General features: G+C 40.4%; 1 protein-coding gene across 3 annotated transcripts in view; it reads left to right on the top strand.

Annotated features, from left to right (window-relative positions):
• The window catches only part of sphkap (SPHK1 interactor, AKAP domain containing), a 126,763-nt gene that overhangs the window by 74,560 nt on the left and 24,388 nt on the right, over nt 1–27,815 (top strand). For 2 of the 3 annotated variants that reach the window (XM_056374071.1, XM_056374073.1), the window contains exons 4-8: nt 11,863–11,965; nt 13,328–13,438; nt 24,793–24,852; nt 25,277–25,417; nt 26,176–26,440. In XM_056374071.1, coding sequence (XP_056230046.1) covers nt 11,863–11,965; nt 13,328–13,438; nt 24,793–24,852; nt 25,277–25,417; nt 26,176–26,440 — 680 coding nt within the window. Of the gene's footprint in view, nt 1–9,321; nt 9,748–11,862; nt 11,966–13,327; nt 13,439–24,792; nt 24,853–25,276; nt 25,418–26,175; nt 26,441–27,815 lie in introns of those variants that run through there. The other variant, XM_056374072.1, reaches the window with a different exon arrangement.

The following is a 27,815-nucleotide window of genomic DNA, read 5'->3' as shown; positions in this document are numbered from 1 at the left end:
ACTGTTTCCACCGACATCTGAAGGTGGAGTTCTGTGTCCTTTTTTCTCAGTCCGCAGGTAATTGAGTGGGCTTTAGAAATAAGGTATGAGTCTGTGATATTGATCTGCTGGAGGTCATTTCCTAGCCTGAGAATGGTTGATCAAATTTCAGACGTGTGACTGTGCGCACACCTGCCATTACGTGTGTGTGTGTGTGTGTGTGTGTGTGTGTGTGTGTGCGTGTGTGTGTGCGTGTGTGTGTGCGTGTGTGTGTGCGTGTGTGCGCGCATGCACACACGTGGAAAAGTAAGACAGAGCAAGTACAGTTCAATCTCCAGCCATTTTCCTTTGAGCCTGGACCATGAAATCTTCACACATGAATGGATTACCTTGCGTCTGATAATTATCTTGTAATTGCAGATCCAGTTCTTGTTCTCACCTTCGCCCCAACCCAGCTTCACCTACAAATTCTTTGTTCTCTGCCATCTGATACTTCATTTAATTCCTTTACCTCCCCAAGTTTGTATTCTACCAACCTCTGTTTTCACCGGGGCTGAGTTTTTAATTTCACCTAATTACCTCCTCCAACAAAGGTAAAAGCTTTTGTTGTTACTCATCTCTTTCCTACTGAGCTGCACGGAACTCCCACAGATAGATGTGTTTTAAATGTGATGGATTTTGCCCGGCTTTGCACAGCTGATTCAGGTCTACAAACTTATTTATTATTATTATTATTATTATTATTATTATATATTTCTTTTGCACATGCATGTCTTTTTTCATCTTAAAGAGGTTTTTCTTAACATCTGGGAGCATCTGTTAGACAGTGTCATGACAGTTGGATCACTTTGGACTTTTGTTTCTCCTACTGTGAGTTCAAAAAGATTCGGTACTCCACAGTGATTATCTCCATCAGAGCCACATTTCCCTCATGTTTAGCGGCTGACGTGTAACTCTCTCTTAATTACACAAGCGCTGCCCACAGACGACATATTTAATCTTTTAAAGACAGACCTTTGACTCTCAATAATCCTTGTTGCTGTTATAGTGCATAGTGCTCCATAATTTTAGCATGTCCTTAACCTTCACTGGTTCTCTTGCCAGTCAGAAGCAATAATTGAATTGTGGAGTCAAAGCACCTGGTAGTCCATTTGTTCTCCATGTTAATTGTGAGTGTTAATTAGGTTCTGTCTTGATGTTGACAATGTTTCCTCTGACACTTGTGCCTTAAAGCGAAGGTCAGACCAATAATGACCGAACAGGTTTTCACCCTCAGTGGCGGCCTCATGCTGACTGATTAAAATTTAACGAAGAAAAGACGCTTTTCACTCATTTTCACTGTTCAGTTTTTGACAGTGAGTCAGAGAGGTGTTGATTCAATCCCATGACTGTTTTCCAGGCTGCACTTTGTGTTGCTGTGTTGTGTTGAACTAGACATTTTGAGGTATGTAGGCGGACAAAATAACACAAACACATGCACACTGCATTACTGTTCCTTGGAGTTACATTATACTTTAAATGTGCTCACATTGTTTTGCCTCATGACAAAATTTGTTTTCAGGAACCGGCACACATATGATTAGAAACTGAAATATATCATTCTTGAGTTGGGTTAGCGTTTTCAAGAAACAACTACTAAAACAATTCACATCATGCTGGGTTCAAACATGTAGGGGCTATCTCTAAAAATAAATTAGAAATACAGAGTGAGGAGGAGGAGGATATTATTGTACTATTATTGCACAATTTAAAAGACAATTAAATGTGGAAGGAACATTTTATTTGCAGGTTATAAACTCCTTTATAGACTGTTTTTATTAGTTATGACCAAGAACCTCATTCCTATTAATGTCCAATCACAAAACTGGCAGATGATATTTAATGCCAAATTGGGACCAACGTGTCACCCAACTGATATGTCTTCCATTAGTGTATATTGATTGTATGCGTGTTCTTTGTCAGCATTTGTTTTTCCTTCCTGCTAGATTAAACAGTCACACAGGCCATGTCTGTGGGGAAGATTAGGGTGGACAGACTCTAATCAACTGCTAAGGGTGGCCAAAGTGATGGACTGACAGAATGACAGAAGGTTTTACATTCAGAGCAGGAGAAGGGGAGGAAGAGTAGCAGGGAGAGATGTACAGATAGAGACGGAGAGATTATACCGAGTCTTCAGGAAATCAATTCAACCTGCTGCTCAGGTTTTCAATGAGCTTTGCAGCTTAGTGATCTGACAGTGAAGTCTTGACTCAGTGATGTTGCAGTCAAATACTTGTCATAAAACCACAAGGAGACGTTGTGTCATCTTTTCCAGCCTCTCAACATTGCATTGTGTTCAGATATTCTCTCCACTAAGCCTAAATCAAGGTGACCTGAAGGAGTTTTTTTCCCCCGTACACATATATGAATACATGTCTACTGATATTCTCATCAGCATTAAATACAACTTATTATATCATTACCCAGCAGGCTTGTCACTGACTTGGCTCGAACAAAGACTCTGGCTGCTTCTGGCCCAAAACCTGCAGGCATCTTCCCAGCAGCAGACCAGAAACACAATCTGTCACCACCACCAACTCCTACTGTAGTACAGTACAGCTCCGTGCTGCTATCATCACCTCTCCCGCCATCCTCCATCTCTCACCAGCCTTTAGCATTCCCTCCTACAGCATTTACTGCTCCAGCTCCAGTGTCCTGCCCTGCTCAAACCACCTACCCATCCCGATCATCCTATGTCCCTAATACTATGCCCTGCACACCACTCTGCTTCCACCATCTTTCACGTCATTCGTCATCTTCCTATTCAGCAGTAAGTTTAAGATTTACATTAAGATTTAAGATGACATAATTAAGAAAATATTATATAATATTAAGAAAATACAAGCAGCTAAAAGCAGCAGAGCAAACATCAGGGCTGCTTCTGTCGCCATTGTTTGGATTAAACATAAAAGAAGAGGAGAAAGGAAAAGAGTTAAGACTAAGGAGAAAACAAAAACATTTTTCAGGTAGAAAATTGAATAAAAACAGAGGATATATGTTAACATGACATATTTGAAAATATGAGTTTTCGATCAACAGCCCTGGCCTTTCTTCGCTTTATTGTGTCACCCTCCGATATTAAAATGCCACAGCAGAAGGAAAACAATGATATTGTGTCTGTATATTCATTCATAACACATTTTAACACAGAACAATTCAAGAAGTATTAGTGTGTGATTGTAGCAATATGCCACTTCAACAAAACAAAAATATGGAGTAAAGTGCATTAGTACCACTGCATAGCCGAACACAGCTGTATAAGACTTTTTGGGGCTTTAGGGGGAGCTGCGCAAAGTCTGATGAATTGCCTCAAATGATGTCACTTGAGTCAGCGTTGGTTGGGGCTGAAAACTACAAGTGTGAAAATGAAAAAGATCTGAAGGTGTGTGGTTGGAGAGAAGCGAGCTCACCAGATCTCTGCACCTCTGCAGCTCTGTTGGAGGCTAGCATCTCAAGGCTACTCAAGCTGCTACTAGCATAACACACCTGAACCATCTGTGGTCCAGTTGCATTGTGGTTAATGTAGGTACGAGGTTTTGACAAGGAAGAAGAGTGTGTGGTAGAAAAAAGCTGACTGTCCATTTTGAGTCTGGCAGTGTTATAGGAGTGATTTGCTAAATCAATAGAGTACTCTGTTTTTTGTATGTACCTTACCTACTGATAACCTAATGCATAATGTTGTGTATTTTAATACACAGTATTAAAGTAAGAACAATATCAGGGGCGCTAGTGTAGATTTCAGCAGGTATTAAGGTGCAGTATCCATATTGAGAAAGATTATGACAAACCCTTTGTATATTGTGGGCCTCTATATTTTGGTTTTGTTCAATAAACTGAAAAGAGACCCAGCGCTCATGCAAAGCCAATGACTCTCACTATCATTAACCTTTTCATGCGTTTATAATGATCAGGTCCTGTAATCATAAGTTTCCATTATGATGAGAGCACAGGTGGAAAGGAAGATAGATGGAAAGGTTAAACAAAAATAAATCTGGAATAACTGAGGTGAGCAGGGGCTGTGATTACTCTGATTAACAAGGCCATTACCCTAAAATTGCTTCCCAGAACAGACTGTCAGCTAGTAAATACTGTGGTTCATGTTCACAGGTACCTGGCACTGTCTGTTAGTCATGTATGTGTGAGTCTCAGGGGTTTTGAGTGAAAATGGTCATTGGTTTGCATCTTGTAGCATTTCAAAGGAGAGCAGTTTAATATTTTTGCTAGAGTAAGGTCTGGATATAGCCGCTGTTAGTAAGTGTAATGGCAACAGACTGCTGCAAGGCTACTCTTTATCCTGACCTGGTCCAGATGGCAAGAATGGGTCCACATCCAGTTTCCTGATCTAACTACAGCCCTGATTCAGATGGGAGGCCAATATCTACCTGCCCCAAGCCACCTCCTTATTGTCTGGTTGTTGTGAGGGGAAAAACTGAGCAGCTTCTCTGCTGTTGATTGTTGGACGCTGTGGAGCAAATTGTGTCTAGAAATCTCATCAATGGACATGATATTTGAAAACATCTTCCAAAAGGGCAAAGGATTTGTTTGACCAAGGGCTGCAACTAATGATTTGTCATTATCAATTAATCTTGCAACTATTTTTTGACAAATTTTTGAGTCTATGAAATGTCAGAAAACCAGCTGAAACCAAAGAATATGTGACAATTTTTTACAGATTTTTGGTGGAAAAAAGAACTGAAATGACTAATGGATTAAAAAAAATATTTTTTATAATATAATATTTTTATTTTATTTATTTTTCTCAGGCAACTTATCAATTATTCGACTTAATGTTTCAGCTCTGGTTGGATCTGTTTAAGCATCTCTCGTTTCTTACCCTCAGTGAGGACAGGGTTTGGCCAGAGATGGAAACGCACACCAACCTCCAGTAGAACATCATTACATCAGATAAATGATAAAATATCAAAAGCTGTGTGAAAATGACCTTTGAAAAATGTTCTATTCCTGTGCATTTTGAATACTTGACAGAATTAAAATGTATAATGTATAAAACGTGAGAATATGAGTGGGGTGATCCCTGGTCCTTTTTTGCTTCTAACTCTTCTTGACTGAGGCAAATTGTGGCTTATCATAAACCCAGTTGATAACTTCACTTAATGCCAGCCAGAAGACAGGATTGTCTTCACCATTTTATAATATAATTCTCTGTTGGTTTTATCCTCATGCACAGAACTTTTCAGACTTCTGTCAGTAACTTTTAAATATCAATTTGTGGAATTTGACCTTAGTGGGGCTTGTTACAGTGTTTATTGGTGGAGTTTGGAGAACTGGCTCATCCAACACTGCACTACAGACTAAATAAATGCATATCTCAGTTTAACAGTAAACTGTACGTTTTGTCTTTTCTCAAATTAGTTCTATTCTAAAAGGCTGATTTAAGTATTTGTTGTCATATTTTTATCAGAGCACTGCTTATCTTTACTTGACAACACAACCAAATGAGTGTAAAAAGTGAACCACTTCTTTTAATATAACAGCTATATTTTTTTTTCAACCGCTGTGATCCAGACATCCAAGCAGAGGCACATGAACTGAGCACACTAACTGCAGGTAGGATTACATGCTGGTTGCAGCTTTTACCGACCTTTACTTATTTACTCACCCACCCCACCCCCACCCCTCCAAGTTGAACCCTTTGCCCTCTTGACGTTCTATAAATACCATTTCACATCACGACTGCTCAGATTCATCATCATACCTTCTCCTCTCCCTCACTTTCCTCCGCTCACGTGACGTGTTGCTGTCTTGGAGTCGGTAACTAAATTAAAAATAGCCCCGCTGTGACAGGGTTCTTGACAGTGAGCGAGTCTGTACTTCAGCTGATTCTGTCTTCATTTGGTTTTTACTCCCAGCTCTGTCTGATGTCTCCTCTCTGCTGATGAGAGCAGCCTGCGCTTTCATCTCCACTTTAGTTGTCCTTGCATCTTTTATTTTGAGAAAGTGTGCAATGGATTAGTTTGTCCCCACCTCCACCCCCCAAAAGCCTTTGGATTAAGATGTGTGGGGGGGCGAGAGAGAGGATGATTAAAAAGAAGAAGAAGGAAGTCGAGGCATCAGAGAAGAAAAAAGAGAATAGAAGAAGGAGGAAGAGCAGGAGATGATAAGGAGGAGAAGAAAGAAGAAGTGGTGTGAAGAGCAAAAGGGGGGAAACACTGAAGGAGGAGGGAGCATCCTATTTAGTGTGTGTGTGTGTGTGTGTGTGTGTGTGTGTGTGTGTGTGTGTGTGTGTGTGTGTGTGGTGTGTGTGTGTGTGTGTGTGTGTGTGTGTGTGTGTGTCAGACTAACCATCAGTGAAGTTTGACTCTTGCTGGTTCTGGCTGCTCAACATCTGCGCAGCTTCATGTGCAACAGTTTGTGATGTATTTTCCTCTTGGTTTGCTGTGACTGGTTGTTTATCATCAGTCTATCAGCCCCTTTGAAAAACACAAAAAGTCATTCACTGTTGCTATGCGACTGTTTAAAACTCTTTCAAACCAGCTTGAAGCCCTGCGATCTTTTGCTGGAATAATGTGATGAAATCTTCAGAACCATCAACATCCTGCATGCTGAGTCTGAATGCATGAGTCCCACACAGAGCTGTTAGGAGGCTTTGTATTAGAAACCCATGCAGAGCAAGTGGATAGTATGATAACTGAAACACTAAAAAGATCTTCATTAGCTACAAATGAACTAGTTTCTACAACCACTTCTAAAGACAAGCGTGTTCATACTTGCTCCAAATGGCCACACTTGAAGATGTCGCTAAAAGCCTGTCATCATCAAGACGCAGTGAATCGTACAGATGAGGATTATAGTGCACAGTTTCTCTCCTCGAGGACATTCATGATGTTGCGCTTGGTTGTAAACACAAACATGACCAAAGAATGACTAAAGAGAGAGCTGTCGAGTTGAAAGCCTGTCGAAAGTCTGCCTACTGTCACAGCTCAGCATATCAGGTTAGCTGTGGGTGAAAAATAATATGCAACACATCATCCCATTAAAAAAAAAAAATTAAAAAAATCCCTGGCTTTGTGGGGATAATGGTATAGGCTGCATCACAATCTTAACTCTGATCCTGAATCTATATTTAGATGGTGCAGGTGACAGAGGGGGATTGTGGTGATTTTCTATTTGGGTCACCTTTTAAGGTCACTCATGCACACGAGCAAACAGCAAAGCCTGAGAGGTGATGTGATGTCATTGCCCAGTGCTGTAAACACATGTAAAAGTGTGCATACAGAATGGTGTGCACACATACCGCTCACACCGTGTCATACACATCCCATCAATGCTCTTGCATTTAAGATGGTTTTAGTATTGAGTTGTCAGATGAGGGAGGGTGGTGACATTTCTCAGACACAGTGGCCTCTGAAAAGCCAGAAAACTTGATGATTCAGTGTGTTACATACAGCTTTTGTTGTTTCATGCTTATACAATAAGTCTGGCTGTGGTGAGTCTGAAGCTCCTTTTCCATGCTGATACTTTGATTTCGGTCATTCTGTGTTCATTTTCTTTTGCCATGGTAACCTGTTGCCGCACGGGAACGGCACTTTTCTTTTAAAATTTTCTCTTATGTACTTCTTGTGTAATTACGACCATGTTAAAGAATACATTTTGTTCTCCTAGCGCCCCACTCTAATAATTTTTAAGAAAATATTCAGCTGAAAAAAGGTTTTTTTTTCTCAGCAGAGAAGCATGAAATTAGTTGGTACAGAACATAACCATGGAGGGACTTTCACAGTTTGTGAGAAGTGCTGGCCAATGCAGGACTTCTGCTATTTATATCAGAATCTGTAATGAGAGATTGTGAAGAAACAGGCTGAGCTAGTCAAGTTCATATACTCAATGAGGACTTTGTGAATGCATTTATTAATTCAAACTGGTCAAATATACATGAATTGGGAAAGGTATTACATTTAAATGTTCAATATTTATTAGGTGAGGCCTAGCAAGTGTTTTGTAAACACACATGTTCCCTGTGGGCTGCATTGTTACACAGAGACGGCCAGCACAGAAATTGGGTTTTGATATTGTTAGGAGCTGAATGAAAGCAAAAGGCATCTAGAGGGAGTGAAATCACATGGTGGCTGATAACAGCATGTAAAAATCTATTTTCTTTGAGGTAGAGGGCACGCTGAAAATAAGCATTCCCTTTGGCAGAAATGATCCTTTCAGAAGAGTGAAGACACTTAAGCAAGCGTAGTCATCCACAACAGCATGACTCTCTCTCTCTCTCTGTCTCATGCACACTCACACCCACACATTCACATCTCATTAGGACCCCTGCTTTCTCTCCACCCTCTTCTCCCAAATATCCACCATGTTCCTCATTCTCTGCCCACCACCACTTCACTCCTCCCCCAACACATTCTCAGTGGGATAATAGAGAGCTAAAGGTCACGGCTCCTTCTTGATTTTTCTTTTTCTTTTTTGGTTACTTCCCTAATGGACACAGGAGGGAAATTTTACTCTATCCATCAGATATACTGTAGATATCATAGATATTTCTCTCCATAGGATGACTTTCACCTTGAGATGACAGAGATGAGGACTGTCTCAAGTGGCAATTGGGAATCCATCAGGGGCGTGTGTGTGTTATTTTTTTTTTCATTCCTCATATTTTACACTGGCCATCAGAGTTCAGAGGGTTGTAAGTGAAAGGATTCAAGCTTTTATTTTTAAGATATCAAAGAATTTGACTTTTTGAGAAAGTATTTAAGAAAGTTATTCATTCACTGAGTGTTGATACTTTAATCCATCTTTAGATTCTGATTCATTTTTCAGTTGCCAAATCATACAATTGACAACTGATTAGTTTTAGTTTACTGACCCATGAAGATAAAAAAAAGGAAAAAAATTATAAAACACAACTATACTGTAAAGTTACCTGATAAGTAACAAGAATTTGCAATATAGAAATGCCAAAACAATGACGACATTACACTTTGTCCACTTGAAAATTCTCCAATAACAAAGTTTGAGACGTCCTAATCTAAAAACGTGCTTATGTAAAAATGTGAATTGTTTCAGTGGTGATGGAGAGCATTTTTATACTATTTATTTAGCTTGTATTAATTCACCGTTTCACTGCTGTTGCTGCCTATGTTGTTAGGGCTCATTTCTCCACTGCAGCTTATGCATTTCCACTGTATCATTCCTGGATGTCTTTATCAGTCTGTTCAATACATTTATTAGTCTTCAGTGTATCTTTAAAAAACAGAGTCCAGCACTGTAAGTGGTTAACATGGGTTCGTATGTGGTGTACTGGTAGCAAAACGACTACGTACGTGTGCGCGTGCCTCTGTTTGTACACACATGCGCGTGCGTCCATATCCATGCCCTTGCCTGAGTCGTGCAGCTCATTACGTTTGATTCATGCAGGGCTCCTGCTCCTGCACTGAGCACTTGGCGGACAGACGCGGATTGCAGGCAGTAGTTTGCTGCTGCTGATACCGCGGGGTATCCGCTCAGTGCATCACAGTCCTCCTCCAGTGGCGGGGAAGCAGTCTGGGATTCCTTCAGTGCCCGGTGTGGGATGCGCATCTGGACCGTAGAGTTTCCAGGGGACAATTACGCGTGGAGGCGCTCTGTTGTACCTCTGCCTGTCCCCCTTCCCCCACAGAGGAAATAATCACACCGGTTGAGGACAGTTTGCGTTTTTCTTTTCTTTTTTTTTTTGTTTGGTTGTTTTGACAGAATGGCAGGCGCAAAGTGCCTTCTGAAAACACCGAGGTAAGAGACTGCTTAATATCCCACGACAAAAACACAATGTCGATGAGCGTTGTCGCATATTTCCAAACAAACACACTGAAATTGTATGTTTGATATTCAGTAGTTAACATCTCCTTTATAGTGTTTTTATGGTGCCATTTAATTGTTTGTCCTCAATATCCCATTAATGGATTTGATGTGATATTTGTAGCACCCTTCTAAAATAGAGTATTTTAGCTATTTTCACAAAAGCACAGGACTGAAATAGCTAAGTGTAAGGCGACAGTGCAGAATATCCTTAATGCTGTATTGGATCAAAGCATAGTGATTTTTTTTGGGCTGTGCAAAGTGTGTCAGTTTGTGTTTAGTAAAGCGCCCCAAAATCCATGCAGAGCGTTGCAGTAAAGCCGCTTTCACAGTAGACTGTCAGTGTGTGTGCAGTAAACATAATATTTTAGCTTGCCTGGCCTGGCTGGTAGAAATGTGTGTCTGATTTAAAAAAAAAAAAAAAAGAAAAAGAAAAAAAGGGCAGCAGTTCAATTTTCACATCTCAGTACTCAGCTTCAGTCATTTCAAGTTATTGTCATCTGCATTCTTTAGGACCTAAAACTTTCCACGCTGATTATTTAGTCCATTTAAACGCTTTCCAAAGCAGTTCAATGCAAAGGCTGCCACCAAAAGTTGCCTGTAGTCAACTGGGCATGCTGGCCTTCAGAGTCTGGCGAAATCCTCAACCACGACAGCTACAGTAAATTACAACAGGGGACCGGCGGCTGTCCTTGAAAGCCAGACATCTTCAGGGGTTTATTGTGTCCTCTCATCAGGTTTATTCCTGCTGGGTACCTGGGGCCCCGGGAGCACGAGAGCGCAAGGACCTGTCCATCATCACGTTGTGGTGATGGAAAGGTCGTTAAGCGCAAAGATTAGAAAGGAGGTGGCGTGACAAAATGTATCCCGCTGATCTCTATTTTACAGTGTTTTCCATTTCCATTTTTTTAGTGTCATTCGCTTCCAATATCTTGCATGCATCCAACATATTCACTGCAGAATCATTGCCTGTATGTGTATGTATGTGTATGTATGTGTGTGTGTGTGTGTGTGTGTGTGTGTGTGTGCGTGTGTTAGATGGGTGTTTTGATGTGTGCCTGGCCGACACAGCAGCCTATATAAAGCACATCACATCGCATCCACTTATCTCCTCTACATGATTTTTAGTGTGTCCAGCCATTCACTGCAAACTCACTTTTCCTGTGACACACTTATTTACATCATTAACTGCAAATAGATCCAGTCGTGTGATCCCTCCGGCGATTTCAAAATGGAATGCTTTTAATTTGCTTTGAAATATGCGGATTACAGAAAAAAACAGCTGCTCCTATTTAAATATGCATCCCCAGCCTCTTTATTTTCCAAATTGATCCTCATTAATGCCATTCTAGATAAGCTTCGATTCGGCTTATCTCAGTGAAAGCATGCATGGTGGATAATGATGCCATCCTGGGATTTTTGACTTTGGTATGTTGTCTTTTTTGGGCTTGCCATAGTCTGACAGACATTCTCATCACTACAGTTTGTTGAATAATTTTGTCCTATGCACCAAATATTGCATTTCCCTGTTTGTCCTCCTGTCGCCACTGCTTACAAATTTTATGATTTGGCAAAGTGGTGGTGATTTTTTGACACTTCAATGCTTTGTTGGAAACAGTATGTGTGTGACATCTATTTTCTGCAATACAGAAATTGGAAACTGGCTGCAGGCTCTCTTAAACGCACTAATAGCCCTCTGCAAAAAGCTGCAGTTCACTAATGGGTCCAACATGCAGTTGGCTTTGCCTTCTCTTCTTTGCTAGAGAGTCTGTGTCATGAGTGTATTTATCCAGCTCATGTAGAGAGAAAAGACATCACAGACATCCCTAAAGAAACATTAGCTACAATGACTTCCCATGAATGATAATGTGATAAACAGGTCTTGACGTCCAAAAACCGGCCCCTAAAACTCTTTGCACTCCTTAGTAAATGATTGGCATTGTCATATTGTATGGCCATGAACTGGTTCATTTTTAAAAGGGGAGGTGTTGAGTGTTTGACAAGAACTTACTCTGACAAAGTCAACTCCATGCCCTTTTTGCCTTGCAGTAACTTCCAGTCATCTGCCATGTTTGAAGGCTCAGAGGCTGTCGAGGTGGAGGGAGGCAGCACAGACAGCACCGTGGCCTCGTCCATCAGCGCCTGTAAGAAGGTAAAAAAAAAAAAAAACAGAGCTGTGTCTCATGTGTTTGTGCTGTGCTGGAAATACGCGTCTATCTACTTGTGTCTCCGCCTGTCTGCTGTGTGACCACTTCTTTTTGTTTTGTTTTTTCTCTGTCCATGTGTTTGTGCACCTGACCATCATATCTGTCTCCTTGTCACTTTATCTTTTGTGTGTTTCCAGCAGTGCCAGAGATTTTCATTTCCTCCTCCAGGGTGCCAGTGACACCCAGGGGTTGTGTAATAAGAGGCACAGCCAGGCCCTGGGGTCAGCCCAGTAGATTTATCATCTCCCAGTGCCAGAGAGACAGGAGGGGAAATGGTACAGATCAGTGGGCTGAGGTGGAGGCTAGATTGAATTTTCTTTCAAAGTGTGTGTAGTTCTACTTGTGTGTGTCCCTTACTGTAAGTGTATGTGTGCAGGTGGACTGGCTGCTGTGTTCCTAATTAGCCTGCCGCTCATGATCTTAACTGACTTCCACTCCAGCCTCCTATAGAGGCACAAGGTGACAGCTTTGTTCAAATTGGAGCTCGGGCTCCTCTGACCTGTGCCCGCAGCCTTTGATACGATCGTTCTCGGTGAGATCAGCTGAGTCTACGTCACCTTTACCTGGCCGAGGGCCTGCACAGATGGCCCATTCCTGAGGGTGCAAGCATAAGGGGGGCATGATTTGTCACTAAAAATACACAGTGATGAGAGAACAACACACGTAATATCTGTCATACGTCAAAGTAACTGCATAAGAATTATTTTATTTATAGCATGTGCTTTTAATCTTTTAACTGCTTACCTGCTGTGCCTTATTAAATAAACACAGCACACTTCCTTACAAACAAATAGAAGTATACCATATGGGTAAATTCTGAATTGTGATTAGCATCAGGGGGATGTTTAAATTCATCCTTGTAAACAAATTGGCTTTGGAACTGGGTGATTATTAAAGCTGCAAAGTCAATAGTCTGTGACAAATGAATGTGTCAGTCACCAGCACACTTGTCATTGACAAAAGCAGCTGCATGGCTGTAGGTTTCATACAAAAAGGCTTCATTAAAGTGTCCCTCCAGGGAGGAGACAATAACTGTTGTGTATATATAATGTGCAGTGTCTGGTTAGCTGACAGATTATTGATCCTGTGTCGCAGACACTTATCCTGAAGTGAAGGTTCTGGAGAAAGGTCAATTGATCCCATCTACCAGAGGGAAAACACAGAGACTGGCAGATGAAAGTGAATGAGTGACTCAGTTGGGGTGTGCATGTGTGTGCGTGGAGTCATTAAGGAAGCTCCATGTGTGTCCCTGTGTGGTGTGACTTCAGTGCTACTATACCTGAGCTGGGTTTATCTGTGTGCTGCAGGTTCTGTGCAGTAACAGTGTGCTGGACTCGTCCGAGTACTGGCTGAGGAATGAGAAGGCTCTGTGCAGACTGGGTCTGCTGGACGACGACACTGAAGGCAGCTGCACCATGGTGAGTAGCATACTGCGGGTGATGAAACATGTGCACACTAATGGAAACAAAGATGCACCAAGTCATTTCTAGTGTAGAGAGCTAAAGCTGCAGGAGGTATGTTTGTGCCCTGAAATGACAGTGAGGTAGGGGGCTGAATTTTCAGGTAGAATTGATGTGAGATGACATCGAAAAACTGCCCTCACTTCAGTGTGCTCCCTCTGAGTGGCTTGTAGGCATGGACGTGGTTGGAAAAAAATGTTTTTACAGCAGGTTGTTGCTGGTTCCTTGCTGCTATTTAGCTGCCACAAGGTTTGATGTGTCTCTCGTATTGTGTTGAGAGAATGTTTGGACAAAATGGATGTGACTTAGTCCAGGACAATGGCTGCACCAGTCCTGAGCAGTGCAACTGTGAGATGTCACTTTTCTTTACTCTTTCTTTAAAACGCTAAAAAATATCTATCAATGGAGAAATAATTGTCCTGTATTTTTTCTTTTACTAAAATTTTTTTTTATAGTATTAAAGTAGAAGAGGAAAGTATTACTTTATGTGCAGCAACAGCTTGTGTGAGGAGTTAGTGATTCAGGCCGAAATGATGTTACACATAAATGCATGTGAACATCTGTGATATTCCCAGCTCAGTCCACCCTTTCACAGCAGGCCACACTGCAGCTCCACTGGAGCAGTTGGAATTTAAAGAACGACATAACAGCTGATCAAAATGCTGTTTTTTCTGACCCCCAGCAGTTTAACTTCTCATCTTCCTACAGTGATGTAGAGTTGTACATTAGGGTGTGTTATTGCACTGACATCACTGTGAGGTTAGTGCCTTGCTTATGGGCTTCATGCACTTAATGGACGGGAAATATCCCCTTAAACAACTATTATTTAATTCATAAATTTTATATTTTATTTTATTAAATCCATAAACAGTGTTACTTCTGATGATGTCAGTCAGTGTTTTTCCACTTACTTTATTGCCAGTTCTGTGAATGAAAAGAAGGATTTGGCTTGTGTTTTTATTCTTGAAAATTATTTTTGCCTCTACTAATGGAATATCATTTCTCAAAAGCACTTTACTGCTTGTAATATACTAGATGATTTTCATTGAGCAGATGTTATAAATGATGCTAGTTTATTCTGCAGATGTTAAAGGCTCAATTCAGTCTCAGCAGGTCCTTGGTGATCAAACCGTTAAAGGAAGATGGTTTTGTGTAGTAGATGCATCCCTGTTGTGGTAATTTTATCTCCCTCTGTGACTGAAAATAAAAAATCTGCCATAGAGTGGTTTTAATAGTTCATGATCATTTTCATTTATTTATGTGACTCAAGACCATGATCAGAACATGCATTGATAACAAAACGGTGGCACAAGATTACAAATAACATTTGGATTATCTGATTGCAATAACAATATTAATTTAAACATAAATGATCGGCTTAAATAATCTTTCTCTATATTTCATTATGTTTATATTCTTACATGCAAACAAAATATGATACTCGTCCCCTACAGGATTATCATTACAAAGATCTTACATATCTTCTGGTTTCTGTCCACCCCTTTATATTGTCCAATGACCAGAGGAATTCTGATGTTGTTCACTTTAAACTTACACATAGCCTACCCACACGTTTAGTTTTTACACAAAAGATACTTTTTCAGTTTAAGCTTGTTTAAATTCTACATAAATATCACATGATGTCAGACTCCTGAGCTCTGACACCATGTGAAGAACTGCTTATCCTGCAAGACCCATAGTGCTTCTTCTCAACGTAATAACAATCACTTAATAAAAGCTATTTACGTAAGCCTCGATCAAATTGGTCAATGTAAAAATTCTCTGACTCTTATACTTTGTTTACAGTGTTTTAATCACTGTAATCAACACCCCCTATTTCATTAGCATGGTTGCTAACTCCAGCTCCACATACAGACATCAATATGACACAAACCTACAACAACCTACGTACATAAATTCAGTCACTACACCATCTGTACACTGTAACTGTACATTTACTAAACAAAGCAGCGGTAGTGTCCTGCAGAGACTGAATTGAAAGAATGAATAGAAATCATACGCTGTCATTCAAAGTACAATTTAAAACACCACTTTTAAGTTTGTATCTTGGCACATAATATTGTAAATAAGCTATTTTCATACCGTCTTTGCCTTCATTGAGTGCATGTTGGAATAGATTTAGCAGAAACACAAGTCTTGAAACATCAAGATCAAACCGCGTGATCTTGTCCTGTGGGACAAATGACACCAAATTGGAGAAAACTCATAAAAATGATATTGAAATTTAAAAGAAGTTTGATATAGTCAACACAAATAACTCATCTACAGTTCTCCAGAACACTTTTTTATAGAATCTGCTATTTAGCAAAAGTATTCTGGACACGGTGGATGTGGGGATTTATAAAATACATCAAGAGAGAAAGCTAAAAAGAGAGGTTTAATCCTCTCTGTCACCCAGTTCTAACCCTTTGGTCACTCATACATTTTAAATGGGAAGTTAAGCATGAGTTGCTTTCAGGATTTGCATCACACAGGCACTCGTTTGTTTTTGTTAGGAGGAAAAACAGGCAAGTGTATCAGTTCAGTTAACAGGAGCGGTATACGTTATGTGATTATAAACCAGATCATCACGACCTAACTCAGATTTTCTTTATGGAAGAAAAGATTTGGATCTGTGTCCATGTTGTTGTTGGGCCTCATTAAAGAACATACCTGAAATACTAATCACTTCATCTGAACTGTTGTTTCTCATTAAGAATGACATATTCACCCACACTTCAATGATAGCCTAATAATATATCTAAATTTCATTCCCTCAGAGGTGAAGTCAATTTTCTCACCCCTTGCTGCCAAATATCTCCTATGCTTCCCTCTTTCGTTGGTTTTTCTAAGATCCTACCTCTGGACTCTGAGCAGCACCGTGTCTGAGTCACGACCTGCACTTCACTGATCAGAGCCTCGGCTCAGTGATCCAGGTTCCATTGCAAGAGTAGTGGTGTCAGTCTCACAGATCTGGATTAAGTGTAGTCCTTAAAAAATTCTTCCCGCAGAGAGATTCTGAAGAACACCCTCACAGACTAGTAGTCTTTGCATGGCTGTAGAATACTCGTCTCTCATTTCACAGCATAGTTAATGTTTTCATGGCAGGTCAGCGTCAAGAATCATAAATAACATAAGGATGATTAAACACAGCAAAGACCAGAACATGGTTTTCAAGCCTTATTTAAACAGTGCCATTTAAACTTCCTGCAGTTCGTCCACACCATCAAATCATGCAACTTGAGTTACTTTTTTTATTTTTAATTCCTCTGTCATGGACTGCAACTGGTTTGTGTTTTGTAGAATAAATGCAAATAACACACAAAGTGTTTTGACATTTTTCCTATACTTCCCTAAAACATGCCTCAAGTGTTTGATAATCATTACCAAGGTAACAGGACTAGCAGTAATTTAGCAAAGAGCACCGTTCTCACACACTCATGTCGCACTTCATAAATGTGAGCAGCCACATGCTGAATTGAATGTTCCCAAAACACGCAGACACCAGCTGTATTATCTAGTACAAGTTGTACACACGACTCAAACTGTGTGTGGGTTATATGCATGAGCTTTTCAGAGGTGTTTAATGTTTTCTACAGCTCCTCACATACACTGATACAAGTTTTGGCAAATACAGAGCTCATTCATTAAAGTTTAATGGGTTTTCTGAGGGCAGCTGGTCTGTACATCAGCTCAAATGACCAAACACATCTCATGAAATAGATTTACGCATTGCGCCTCAATGCTTTTCCTCGCCATCAGTCTTAACTTGAGATACTGTTTGTGACAAGTGCCAACTTGAAAACAAAGACATCACTCGCACTGTCCTTGTCTCTGCAGAACAGACCGCTTCTCAAGCACCTACCTGGGATTGGGATTATACGGACATTTTTATCTTGGTGAAATGTAAAAACAAAAGCAGCTTAATTTTCATAGGTGTCTGTATTTAAAAGAGACAATGGTCATTTGTTTTTGTTTTTTTTTCTACTTTGTGATAGTTTTCTATGAATCAGGGGGAACTTGAATGCGGGTGTGAGCAGATGCAGCCCGTCCTCCCGCAGCATCGCTCTTGGACTTTGACGTGACAAATTGCTCTTCCGACTCTCAATTCTCTATTCGGCTTTTCCGTGGTTCCCATGGCCAATCAATCAGATGGCAGCTTACGATTGATGACACTGTGTGAGAAATAAATTCTTCTGTCCTGGCCTGAACTGTACAGAGAGGCAGAGAGACAGCAAAGAAAAAAAAAGAAAAAAAAAACTGAAAAAAAGAATGAATGCTGATCCAAAGAGAATGAGAGGAGTAACCACTGAACCACACACAAACACTGGAAAGTGGAGAGTGATGCAAAAACTCACAGACCACAGGGTAATGAAGAGAGGAAGCTGATTGTTTTCATGTTGTTGACTTGGCCTTTTATTTAGCTTTAATTGACTAGCAAGTAATTATAGTATTGAGTTTTTGGGGTTTGGTTAAAGGTTAAAAACAGCATACTCTGATTACACTGGAAGCTGACTAATTAGAGATCTTTTTTGATACTCTAAATTTACCCATATTATACCCCATTGTATTGAGTTTTCTAATAAAATTATTTTTTGTGATTCAAAAAAATCCATTGTTTATGTATTCGGGAAGAGGAATAGTCCCAAATAATTAGTGCGGAAGGCCAAAAACTGTGAGCTAAATAAAAAATAAAAGCTTAGGATTTTCGCTCCATCACCCACCTCTGGCTGCATCATGTTGTCACCTTTGATCACTCACTCATGTTTTAATGCATGAAGTCACAGAGAAGTGTCATGTTGCTGTGATAGTCACACTGCATTTCATCACACCCCTGAGAGATTTGACAGGGTGAGCGTTTTGAGGAGGAAGATGGGACCTTATCATTTTTTTCTTTGCGAGGCAGAACAGTTACCATATCTCTGCATCTGATTTCCATGTATTTCTCTTAATCAATGTATTTATTTAGCTAATGTTAGTGTGTGCTTAAAGTTAAAACAGAGAAGCAATTAAAGTTATGTTAATGAACAAAAAGATCAAACCAGGAGGGAGCAACAGTCAAGTGTCCAGAATTAAACGCAATGCCAGCAGTTATTTTGGAAGAGTATTTATTGATTGCAGAAAATCTGTTTTTTTGACCGAACCTTTTCAGTGTCCCTCCTCAACATCTGTCTTCCTCCTTTGAAGCTGTAGTCCCAGGAGGAGAGTGATCCATTCATCACCAGATTCAAACACTTCACACTCCGGGTAAAGTGTTGTGTCCTGACCTGTCCCTTTCCAGCCCAGAGAGAGGGAGACCAGAATAAATATGCCATGTGCCGCGGCAGGAGCGCTGACTTACAGCAGGATCAGAGCAGGAAGACAAACTCTCTCCTTCCCTCTAAACCTAAACCTCTCCTCTACACCTTTAACTTCACAGTGTCTGTCTGACAAGATGAGAATATGCAGTCTTTGGTGCAGGGTCGTCGTCCAAAGTGTGACCTCTTTTCCCTAAAAGTTGAAGCCCTCCTCTGGGTAATACAAGTTCATCATGTGTGATTGAAAGCGAATATCTGTAGACAAAATGCGCACAAATGGGGAGTCTATGGACAAGTCTATAGTGCAAACACGGTTGGGTTAATCTGAAGAGGCCACAGAGCAAAAGTGAGGTGTGGGGACCTGTTCAAACCGTCGTCCCCAAAGTAGTTTTGGATATTTTGATTGATTTCAGGCAAATTTATTTAGAAAAATAGAACTGTTCAAAATAGAGCTGTCCATCTACTCTGTGAGTGTCCCAGGGCACATCATAGATATTTCACAAATTCTTTTGGGGCGGTGGTCTAGACAAAATTATAGTATTCTCTCTGGACAGAGGAAAACAACTAATGTTGTATTGAAAACTATAGAGTGGGAGCAGGTTTAATAGATAGAGTAATAAAGTGACTGTACATGTCATTTACTGACTCAAAAAAGTCAATTTAGTGTTAAGCTACTCTTAGAGCCTTATTTCACATGCTCTCTTTTTCTGGACCTAGAGCAAAAAAATATTCTTATGGTGACACTTAGCAGTAGAACATTTTGAAAAACATGGCGAAACCATATCTTAGCACTTCTCCAAATGTGAAAACAGCACATTCAAATTTATGCATTTCAAAGATGACAGAAGCTTCTCAACATCCACCAATCATCCACTCATAACCTGCTGTTAGCAAGTTTCATCATAGTCCTTTTTACTAATAAATCGAGGACCCTCTGGTGAATGTATACATTTTCTGACCCACAGGAGAACATATACACTCCCCAGAGATGCTATACATCCTCTGTTTTCAACATTTTTCCATAACATAGCCGTATTATTCAAGTCATGAGGAGAACCAGGACAGCATCAACTTCTTGATGTTCGCTTTAGCCCCAGGCTAAAGCAAAACATCCAAGCTGAGCAACTCACAGCCAAACATTAATTGTGAGTAAATGAGTGCGTGTGTGTGTGTTTGATACTCCTTACTCCTTGCGCAGTTGAAAGGCACAGCTGTATCAAGTACACACTGTTTTCACATATGTATTCAAGGACGGTGCATCCTACACTATCTTACTTTTACTGGTAAAACACTAGAAGCAAAATAGCAGTTAAATAGGAAGCAGCTCACTCATAGGTAAAAAGCCCGAACAACCTCAATGTGCAGCATGTGGAATCTCATCATATGGTATTTCCTGTCGTGCTTCGTGAACAGCTGATGTTATGCATTTTATCAGCACTTAAAATTACGAACAGAAAATAAGGCTGTTTACATTCACCCATACGTGAGATCAGCACGCCTGTCTGGTTCCTGCACCAGCACTGTTTAGCTTGTGGGTCGCATCACAAAATTAATATGGCAGGAGTCACTGAGCCTTAATGTTATTTCCCTCCAAGCTTCATTTGAATTCAATTAAACTTAAAATGGAATATAATTAAAGTTGCCAGCCACTGAGATAAGTCAAAACACTTTACAATGGAGGGAGCTATATTAAGTTTTGTGATTGAACCCTTGTTTGTGGCCAGCATTAGGGACATTTTACATGCAGCACCAGTAGAGCTTCACAGGGGTGTGGGAAATGGGAACTTATCTTTTGGACAGAAGACAATGACGGTACTAATGCAGGGGCAAAGGAACTTAGCTATGGTTGTATGATCAGTATATAAGTCCAGTGAGTCCTGCACTAGTTTCTCATAATTGATCCACCTGCTGCCAAAACTGAAGTTTTTATTTCACTAATTCTTTTATGTAGCCATTTTTCATTGCACACAAAATAAGCATGGTAAAATGAAGGACTACACAACTACAAAAATAGTTTTATGTTTCAAATCATGAAAAAGAGCAAAAAAAAAAAGTAGAGGAAAAAAAAGGAGACAGAAGGACTGAGAGCAGCAGCTGTGTGTGGGAAGATCAGAGTAGTGAGCAGAGAGAGAGGGCTGCTGAGGAGGAATGAAGCTTTGATGGACAAAGGAGACTGACATGTTTGTAATGGTAATGTAATATTGTACTGAAACTGTGGCTAAGTATCTGAATAAGCTCTATTTGTAGGTGTGTGTGTGTGTGTGTGTGTGTGTGTGTGTGTGTGTGTGTGTGTGTGTGTGTGTGTGTGTGTGTGTGTGTGTGTGTGTGTGTGTGTGTGTGTGTGTGTGTGTGTGTGTGTGTGTGTGTGTGTGTGGAGGAAAGAAAGAAATCTGCCTGCCTGACAGTTTTGTATGTCCAAGGCCAAATAGGATTTTATGCATAAATATATTGGGACAATTCAACCCGTGTGTGTGTGTCTGTATTGTTAGTGTATCGCAGATGCACACACACTGTGCCTCCAATAATAACATGCTGTGGCTGAATCTGGCTCTTGGGTCTGCGCATCCACATCCCTACCAACTGAAGGGCTGAAAAACAACTACAGAGCTCACTTGTCAACAGAGCTATCAACTGAGCAAACTCCATCCACTGATAGAAAGTGTGATATGGTTGATGGTTGATTTGGTTGGTTTGTAAGCTAGTAAGTGGATGGGGGGACAAAACTAGTACGTTGGCTTGAGTTGGAATCGTTTTGTCAAGGTCAAGAATGAAAATAAAGCAGCCGCTAACACTGACTGGACAAAACTGCATAATGTAACTGCTTTGCTTTATAGTACTGGCATGGTCTCCCTTTACAAAGAATCCCTAAAATGGCCTTCATATTACCTTGCAGAACCATCTATTCAAGCATTAACATTTTTCTGAAGGTGAAACTAAAACACGCCTCTGTTGCTGCCTGTTGCCTCTGAGCCTGATTTGAGATCCCCGTTGCTGCTGTCCAGTTTGGTCTTGGCGGTCCATGAGCACAGGTGGCCAGAGTCACCCTGAGTTTCACTTTGGCTCGTTGGGCCAGTGTTGAGCACAGATGTAGATTAGCATGAGTTGAGCACCTAGTGATGCGAGAAAGCATGGAGAGTTACCAAGGTCTCTGCTGCAGCTACTGAGTGGAGATAACACGATGGGAAAAAACTGATGTTTATATCAAGAATGTTGAACCTATATGTTGTTTTTCGCATGGATGTCAAAAGTGTTTAAATCTGACGCTGATTTTGATCTTAGATTCATAAAGTGGCCAGATACACAACTGTCAATATGCTCTGTATCTACTGGATGGGTTAAATAAGTTTGCCGATCATCTTAAAAAGTAGTAATATGTCAGTATGTCAGTGTTGTGTTCCGAGCTTGTTTCTAATGCCCCAAAGTAGCCGAAAATCAGTTATTTGAGGTTTAACTGTGTAGTCTTACTTGTAAACTTAACAACAACACTACTTCTCCTAACAGTGTTATGACCGCTCATCTCTCTCATCCAGAGCACTTTTCAAGCCCTTGAGTGTACCACTTTGCTTTCACCGTATCAGTTTATCCCTACATCATCACGTTATTTCTTTCACCCTCTCTGTCTTTGTATGTCTTTTCCTCCCTCGCTCTTTATATCCCTCAGCTGATGTTTACGTGGTCAGTCCTTCAGAGACAGGCTGATGCAAGCTAGTGTCGTCTAGCATGTCTGTGAAAAAGTGATAGAATCAGAGCATGTCCCTGGGCTCGTCTCACACATGGACACAGAGAGGACTAGACGGTCCTCAAATGTCCCAAATTTAGAACAACTGCCTCTCGGCTCTTGCCGTCTGATGGGGTTAAATTGCTTTGACCCTTCTCAAGGTCAAAATCGTGGATCACTTGCTTCGCTTTTGCCTCAATCTGAGTGTTATCTGCAGGCGAGGTGCTGGCAGGGGGAAGATGTCATCGCTGCTTTTCCGGGATGATTTCCAATATTGGTACGAGTGAACACTGCTGAGGTTCTCCTGAGCCTCATACCTCCTGTTCTTATGTTGTGGTATGGATAGAAATGCTTCCACCTGTATTATACAAGCATACAGTATATCCATATCATATACCATTTGTTTTCAGTAAAAGGTGCAGAATAATCTCAGGTCCTATGTGTATGTCATTGACATTTAACAGCTATTCTGACAGGTCTTCATCACACTCACTAAACTGATCTGAAAAACAGATGCCAATGAGCAAACTGTTTATCCTCCTCAGGCTGTCATTTTGAGGGAACGGTAACAAAGGAGGAAGAGTCTTGGTATTCAGATAAATGTTACAGGTGACATATGCAGTCCATGAAGGGCAGAGGAGGAAAACACTTCCACACACACACACACACACACACACACACACACACACACACACACACACACACACACACACACACACACACACACAGTATGATCAGGGTTAGATGGGAAAACCTTTTCAAATATTCTTTCATTGTCAGCTGTCATTGACTTCACATTTTTTATACTTGACTGAATCAATTTTCAAGCATCAGAATTTCATCACATTAGACGTGCTAGTTTGGAAAATATTGTGTTTGACTGCAGGATGCCAGATTGTAGGTGAGGGGGAAATTGGCCTGTTTTGAAAGTGCTGCATTACCGAAGGATATTTTAGCGCATGTGATGCAGCTTTGCAGACAGGTTTTGTCGTTCCCTGGTATTGTTGCCTATTAATCTTAGCTTTTACTTTGATGACTCAAACCCACTGTCTGACTGTTTTAAAGGTAGGAAAATACACAAAGTGCCTCAAAATTACAGCCTTATTTCCAAATATATGCGTGAGTATATTGACCTATTTATTGCATTTATTTCTTCTTTGCTTCACTTTCAGCTAGAAAACAGACAGACAACGTGATATGCAGGATCTATTGTGGTGTCTATACCTTGACATGACTTTCTGGGAAAAGATTCGATAAATAAGACACAAGACACGTGAAGAAAAAAAAGATGAAAATCATGCTATCTCACAAGCGCTGAGGCTGTTTAGGATGAATCAAGCACACCTCAGGTAGTTCAAAGGAAATGATTTCAAACACCGATGTGTGTCAAGATGGGATTATTTGAAACTATATATATATTTTTTGCAGGTCTAAAGAGGAGAGAAGGTGGGAAGATAGCAGCAGGTAGAGCGGGTATACAGATGGCACAGGAAAAATAGAGACAGCAGAGTCCTACCTGTGCCTGTTTTACATTGAAAAGACTGAGAACGCCTCAGTGAGTCACATTACAACTAGGTTTGATTATTGATGACAAGCATGGTAGCATTTAGATGTTAAACATATATAGAAAAGTGTATGTTCCTGACTGAGACACAAAAATGTAACTTCTCCCAAAGCACTTCACAGTACCCTGCACACACATGCTGAGTATGGGTGCTCAAGTGGGAAATAACCCCCTCTCTCCCTCCCCCTCAAGTGCTGCTGCTGCTGCAATGCTTTATCCTTTTAGCCACACAGGACTAACTTGGCTATGCAGACTCAGATCAGAAGCTTGTGTGCTGTAGAATCAAACAGCAGACGTCGGACAGTCCCAGACTCCCAACACTGACACGAGGACTCCATCACAGACCATTAAACCTGCAGCCGGAGGCGAAGGCGGGTGAGATGGGAAGAGAAGGGGCACATCGAGTGTGACAGGGACAGAGTGAGGGAGTGGAGACAGAGGAAGACGAAAGCAGGAAAAAGGATGATAGGGATGGAAAGACAATCTGGTTTACACCTACACCTGCAGTGAAGCAAGGGAGTCTTCTTAGAAAGGGCTCTACCAATGAGAGACAGTGCAGTTACAGTGGTTATTCAGACACGACAAACTGCTGTACCTTTTAAATGGAGAGTCACTTAGAGGAAAGCTATCATTCTGTCAGAAGAAATGGCACTTGTTGGCTACTCCTGCTCAGCTTTTGTGGTCTAATTTGTCCATCGCTGTAACTCTCTGTCTTTCTTTCTCTCTCTCTCAGATTTGTTTTGTAAATCTGGACCCCCAGAAAACGGACTGTCGTGATGACAAAAACAACAAGGTGAGCTGCTTCCTCATTCTTTCCCTCCTCCTCCTCCTCCTCCTCCTGTCCCTCCTGCGTGCACCCCCTTTTCTTTCCCACCCACTTTTCATCCCCCAGGAGTTCATTGTATTTCACATATAAACACTGGCTGAGTTGCCATGGATTCAGGATCATTACCCAGAATTAGAGGGTTGATTTGTTTAGATAGTATGCAGATTTAGCAGCCTTTTGCAGCTGGTGGGGCCACTGGTGGGGCCACTGGTGGGCGATCAATAATCATTCCACATGGTTCAAGACTCCTTACAGGAAGGATTTTATAATTATGTGTCTCTGAGTTGGAAGGACAGAGAACACATTATGTTCAGTTTTGAAGTTACTCGAAGAAAAGCTTTTTGTGTTATCATCCAGCATTGTTTCTTTGTGCTCGGCATGTCTCCTGCAGAAACTGGCTTCGGTGTCTCCAGATCTGCCAAAGCTTGTTGAATTACTTACGGTACACCAGCCGAAAGAAAATGAGATCCTACTGCTCGGCGGCCTGGAAGCCTCAGACGCCTGCCAAACACACCCACACTCCCCCTCTCAGGTGAGTCTTGCAGTGATGTCTTCAAATCCTTGCGAGCATTTTCAGACTTTGAATTAACTTGCCCCACAGTACAAGACGTGCAAACTGTTGTGTACAACAATTTTGTGTGATTAGATTTAAACCTTTTGTGCTGGGAACAATCCACAGAAGTAGGCACATCCTCTCCCTTTCACTCTAAGAAAACCAATATTTTGCATGTACAGGAAATAACACTTGCAGGTACAGAAAAATATACTGTATGACATAACATTTTTATCTCAGAATACTTTGAAACATTTAACAAACATAAAAATACACAAACAATTAAGGATATCTAACATCCATTACTAGTTTAGTGGAAGTTTTCTTTAAGTACAATGTTCCGTTACAGCCATCGACCATCTCATAGACTTTTTGAGGCTCACCAGATACATCACTGCATAAAACCACTGTTAGAATCAATACACAGCCTGAGGAGCCTGCACAGACAATTAAACTTGCATGAGCAAGTCCATTGAGTTTATAGTATCTTGAATAAAAGGGGGAGAAACAGCCATTGTAGCTACATTGACTCACTAAAGGTTTAAGATGTTTGTGATATTATAGCTCATAATTTGTGACTTAAAATAATGTACATGTGTTGTCAGCTGTGTGTTTATGCATGATTGGTGTGCACCTTTGTGTGTGTCTGCAGGAAGAGTTTTGTATACATGATGTGTGTGTTATTATGTGTCTCTGTGTGTGCATGCATAACAGGTATCTGTACATGTTCCATTCAGGGTGGGCAGCAGAGAAGCACAGGTGTGTGCCTGGTTCAGTGTTCAGGGCAGAGACGCTCTACCCAGCCCGGCAGCATCATCTTTGAGATCAACAAGTTCCTGATAGGTTTGCAGTGGGGAAAGGAGCGGCAGTATCAACAGGGCCGAGGAGCAGGGCAGCGGATTGAAGATGACACAAATCGCTCTATCTCGTCCATAGAAGAAGACTTCCTGACTGCTTCAGAACACCTTGGAGATGACAGCGAGGACGATGGATTCAGAAATGGTGAGCCTCATTACCTCCATCATAGAGGTTTTCTTTTCAAGTGCATATATGTGTCAGCTGGCAGGATATCTCAAATGGGTTTCTCAATATTTTAACATTAAGTATCTTGACTATTTTCTCTTGAACCACTGCGCATGAAAAGAAAATTCTGATAGAGATTAAGATCGAACCAAGGGCGTAGGATTGCATATGGGCGGTAGGGAAATGTATTATATTTTGCGAGGACAGAATTGTTGCTACCAATATTTGAGTGAAATTCTTTACACTATGTCTGGAATTAAGTCATATTAGATCATTCCAAAGTGCCTTCCAAAAGGCTACATCTCCAAGACAAATGAGTTAGTCATCTTAACATTTGATTTACTAAAACAGCGGTGGCTACCTGAAGACTCACATCATGTGAGAATATCACAGTGGTACCTAACGCCAACACTATGGGGTTTGTTATGACTTACTCATTTTTTGAATATTAATGCCTTACTATATGTTGACGTTTTTATGCCTTGCTATACTATGAGTTTTTATGCATTTTTATGCCTTATTATACTATGACTTTTTTTTCTTTTTATGCCTTACTATACTATGACGTTTTTATGCCTTACTATAGCAAGTATGTCGTTCAATCGTTTTTTTAAGACTTACTATATTATGACTTTTATGCCTTACCATACTATGACGTTTTTATGACTTTTTAAGCCTTGCTATACTGTGATGTTTTTATGCCTTAATATAATGACTTTTTTTTCCTTACTATATTATGACGTTTTTATGCCTTACTATATTATGACTTTTTATGCCTTACTATACTGTCATATTTTTTGACGTTTTATGCCATACTATACTGTGACGTTTTTTGAAATTTTTATGCCATACTATACTATGACGTTTTTGACATTTTATGACATACTATACTATGACGTTGTTTTTTGCATTTCTAGGCCTGACTATACTATACCGTCATATTGCTTACCATGCTATGACGTTTGTATGACCTTTTATGCCTTAATATACTATGATGTTTTTTTGACATTTTATGCCATACTATACAATGACGTTTTTTGTCATTTTTATGCCTTCCAATACAATTTCATTTGATGCCTTACCATACTATGACGTTTTGATGACCTTTTATGCCTTAATATACTATGATGTTTTTTTGACATTTTATGCCATAGTATACTATGACGTCTTTTGACATTTTTATGCCATACTATACAATGACGTTTTTTGTCATTTTTATGCCTTCCAATACAATTTCATTTGATGCCTTACCATACTATGACGTTTTTATGACCTTTTATGCCATAATATACTATGATGTTTTTTTGGGGGTTTTTTTTGCGCCATACATTAATATGACGTTTTTTGGCATTTT

The sequence above is a fragment of the Seriola aureovittata genome, chromosome 4 (genome assembly GCF_021018895.1).
Source record: "Seriola aureovittata isolate HTS-2021-v1 ecotype China chromosome 4, ASM2101889v1, whole genome shotgun sequence".
Taxonomy (NCBI): domain Eukaryota; kingdom Metazoa; phylum Chordata; class Actinopteri; order Carangiformes; family Carangidae; genus Seriola; species Seriola aureovittata.
The sequence above is the reverse complement of the archived record's forward strand: the minus strand, read 5'-3'. Positions and strand labels throughout refer to the sequence as shown.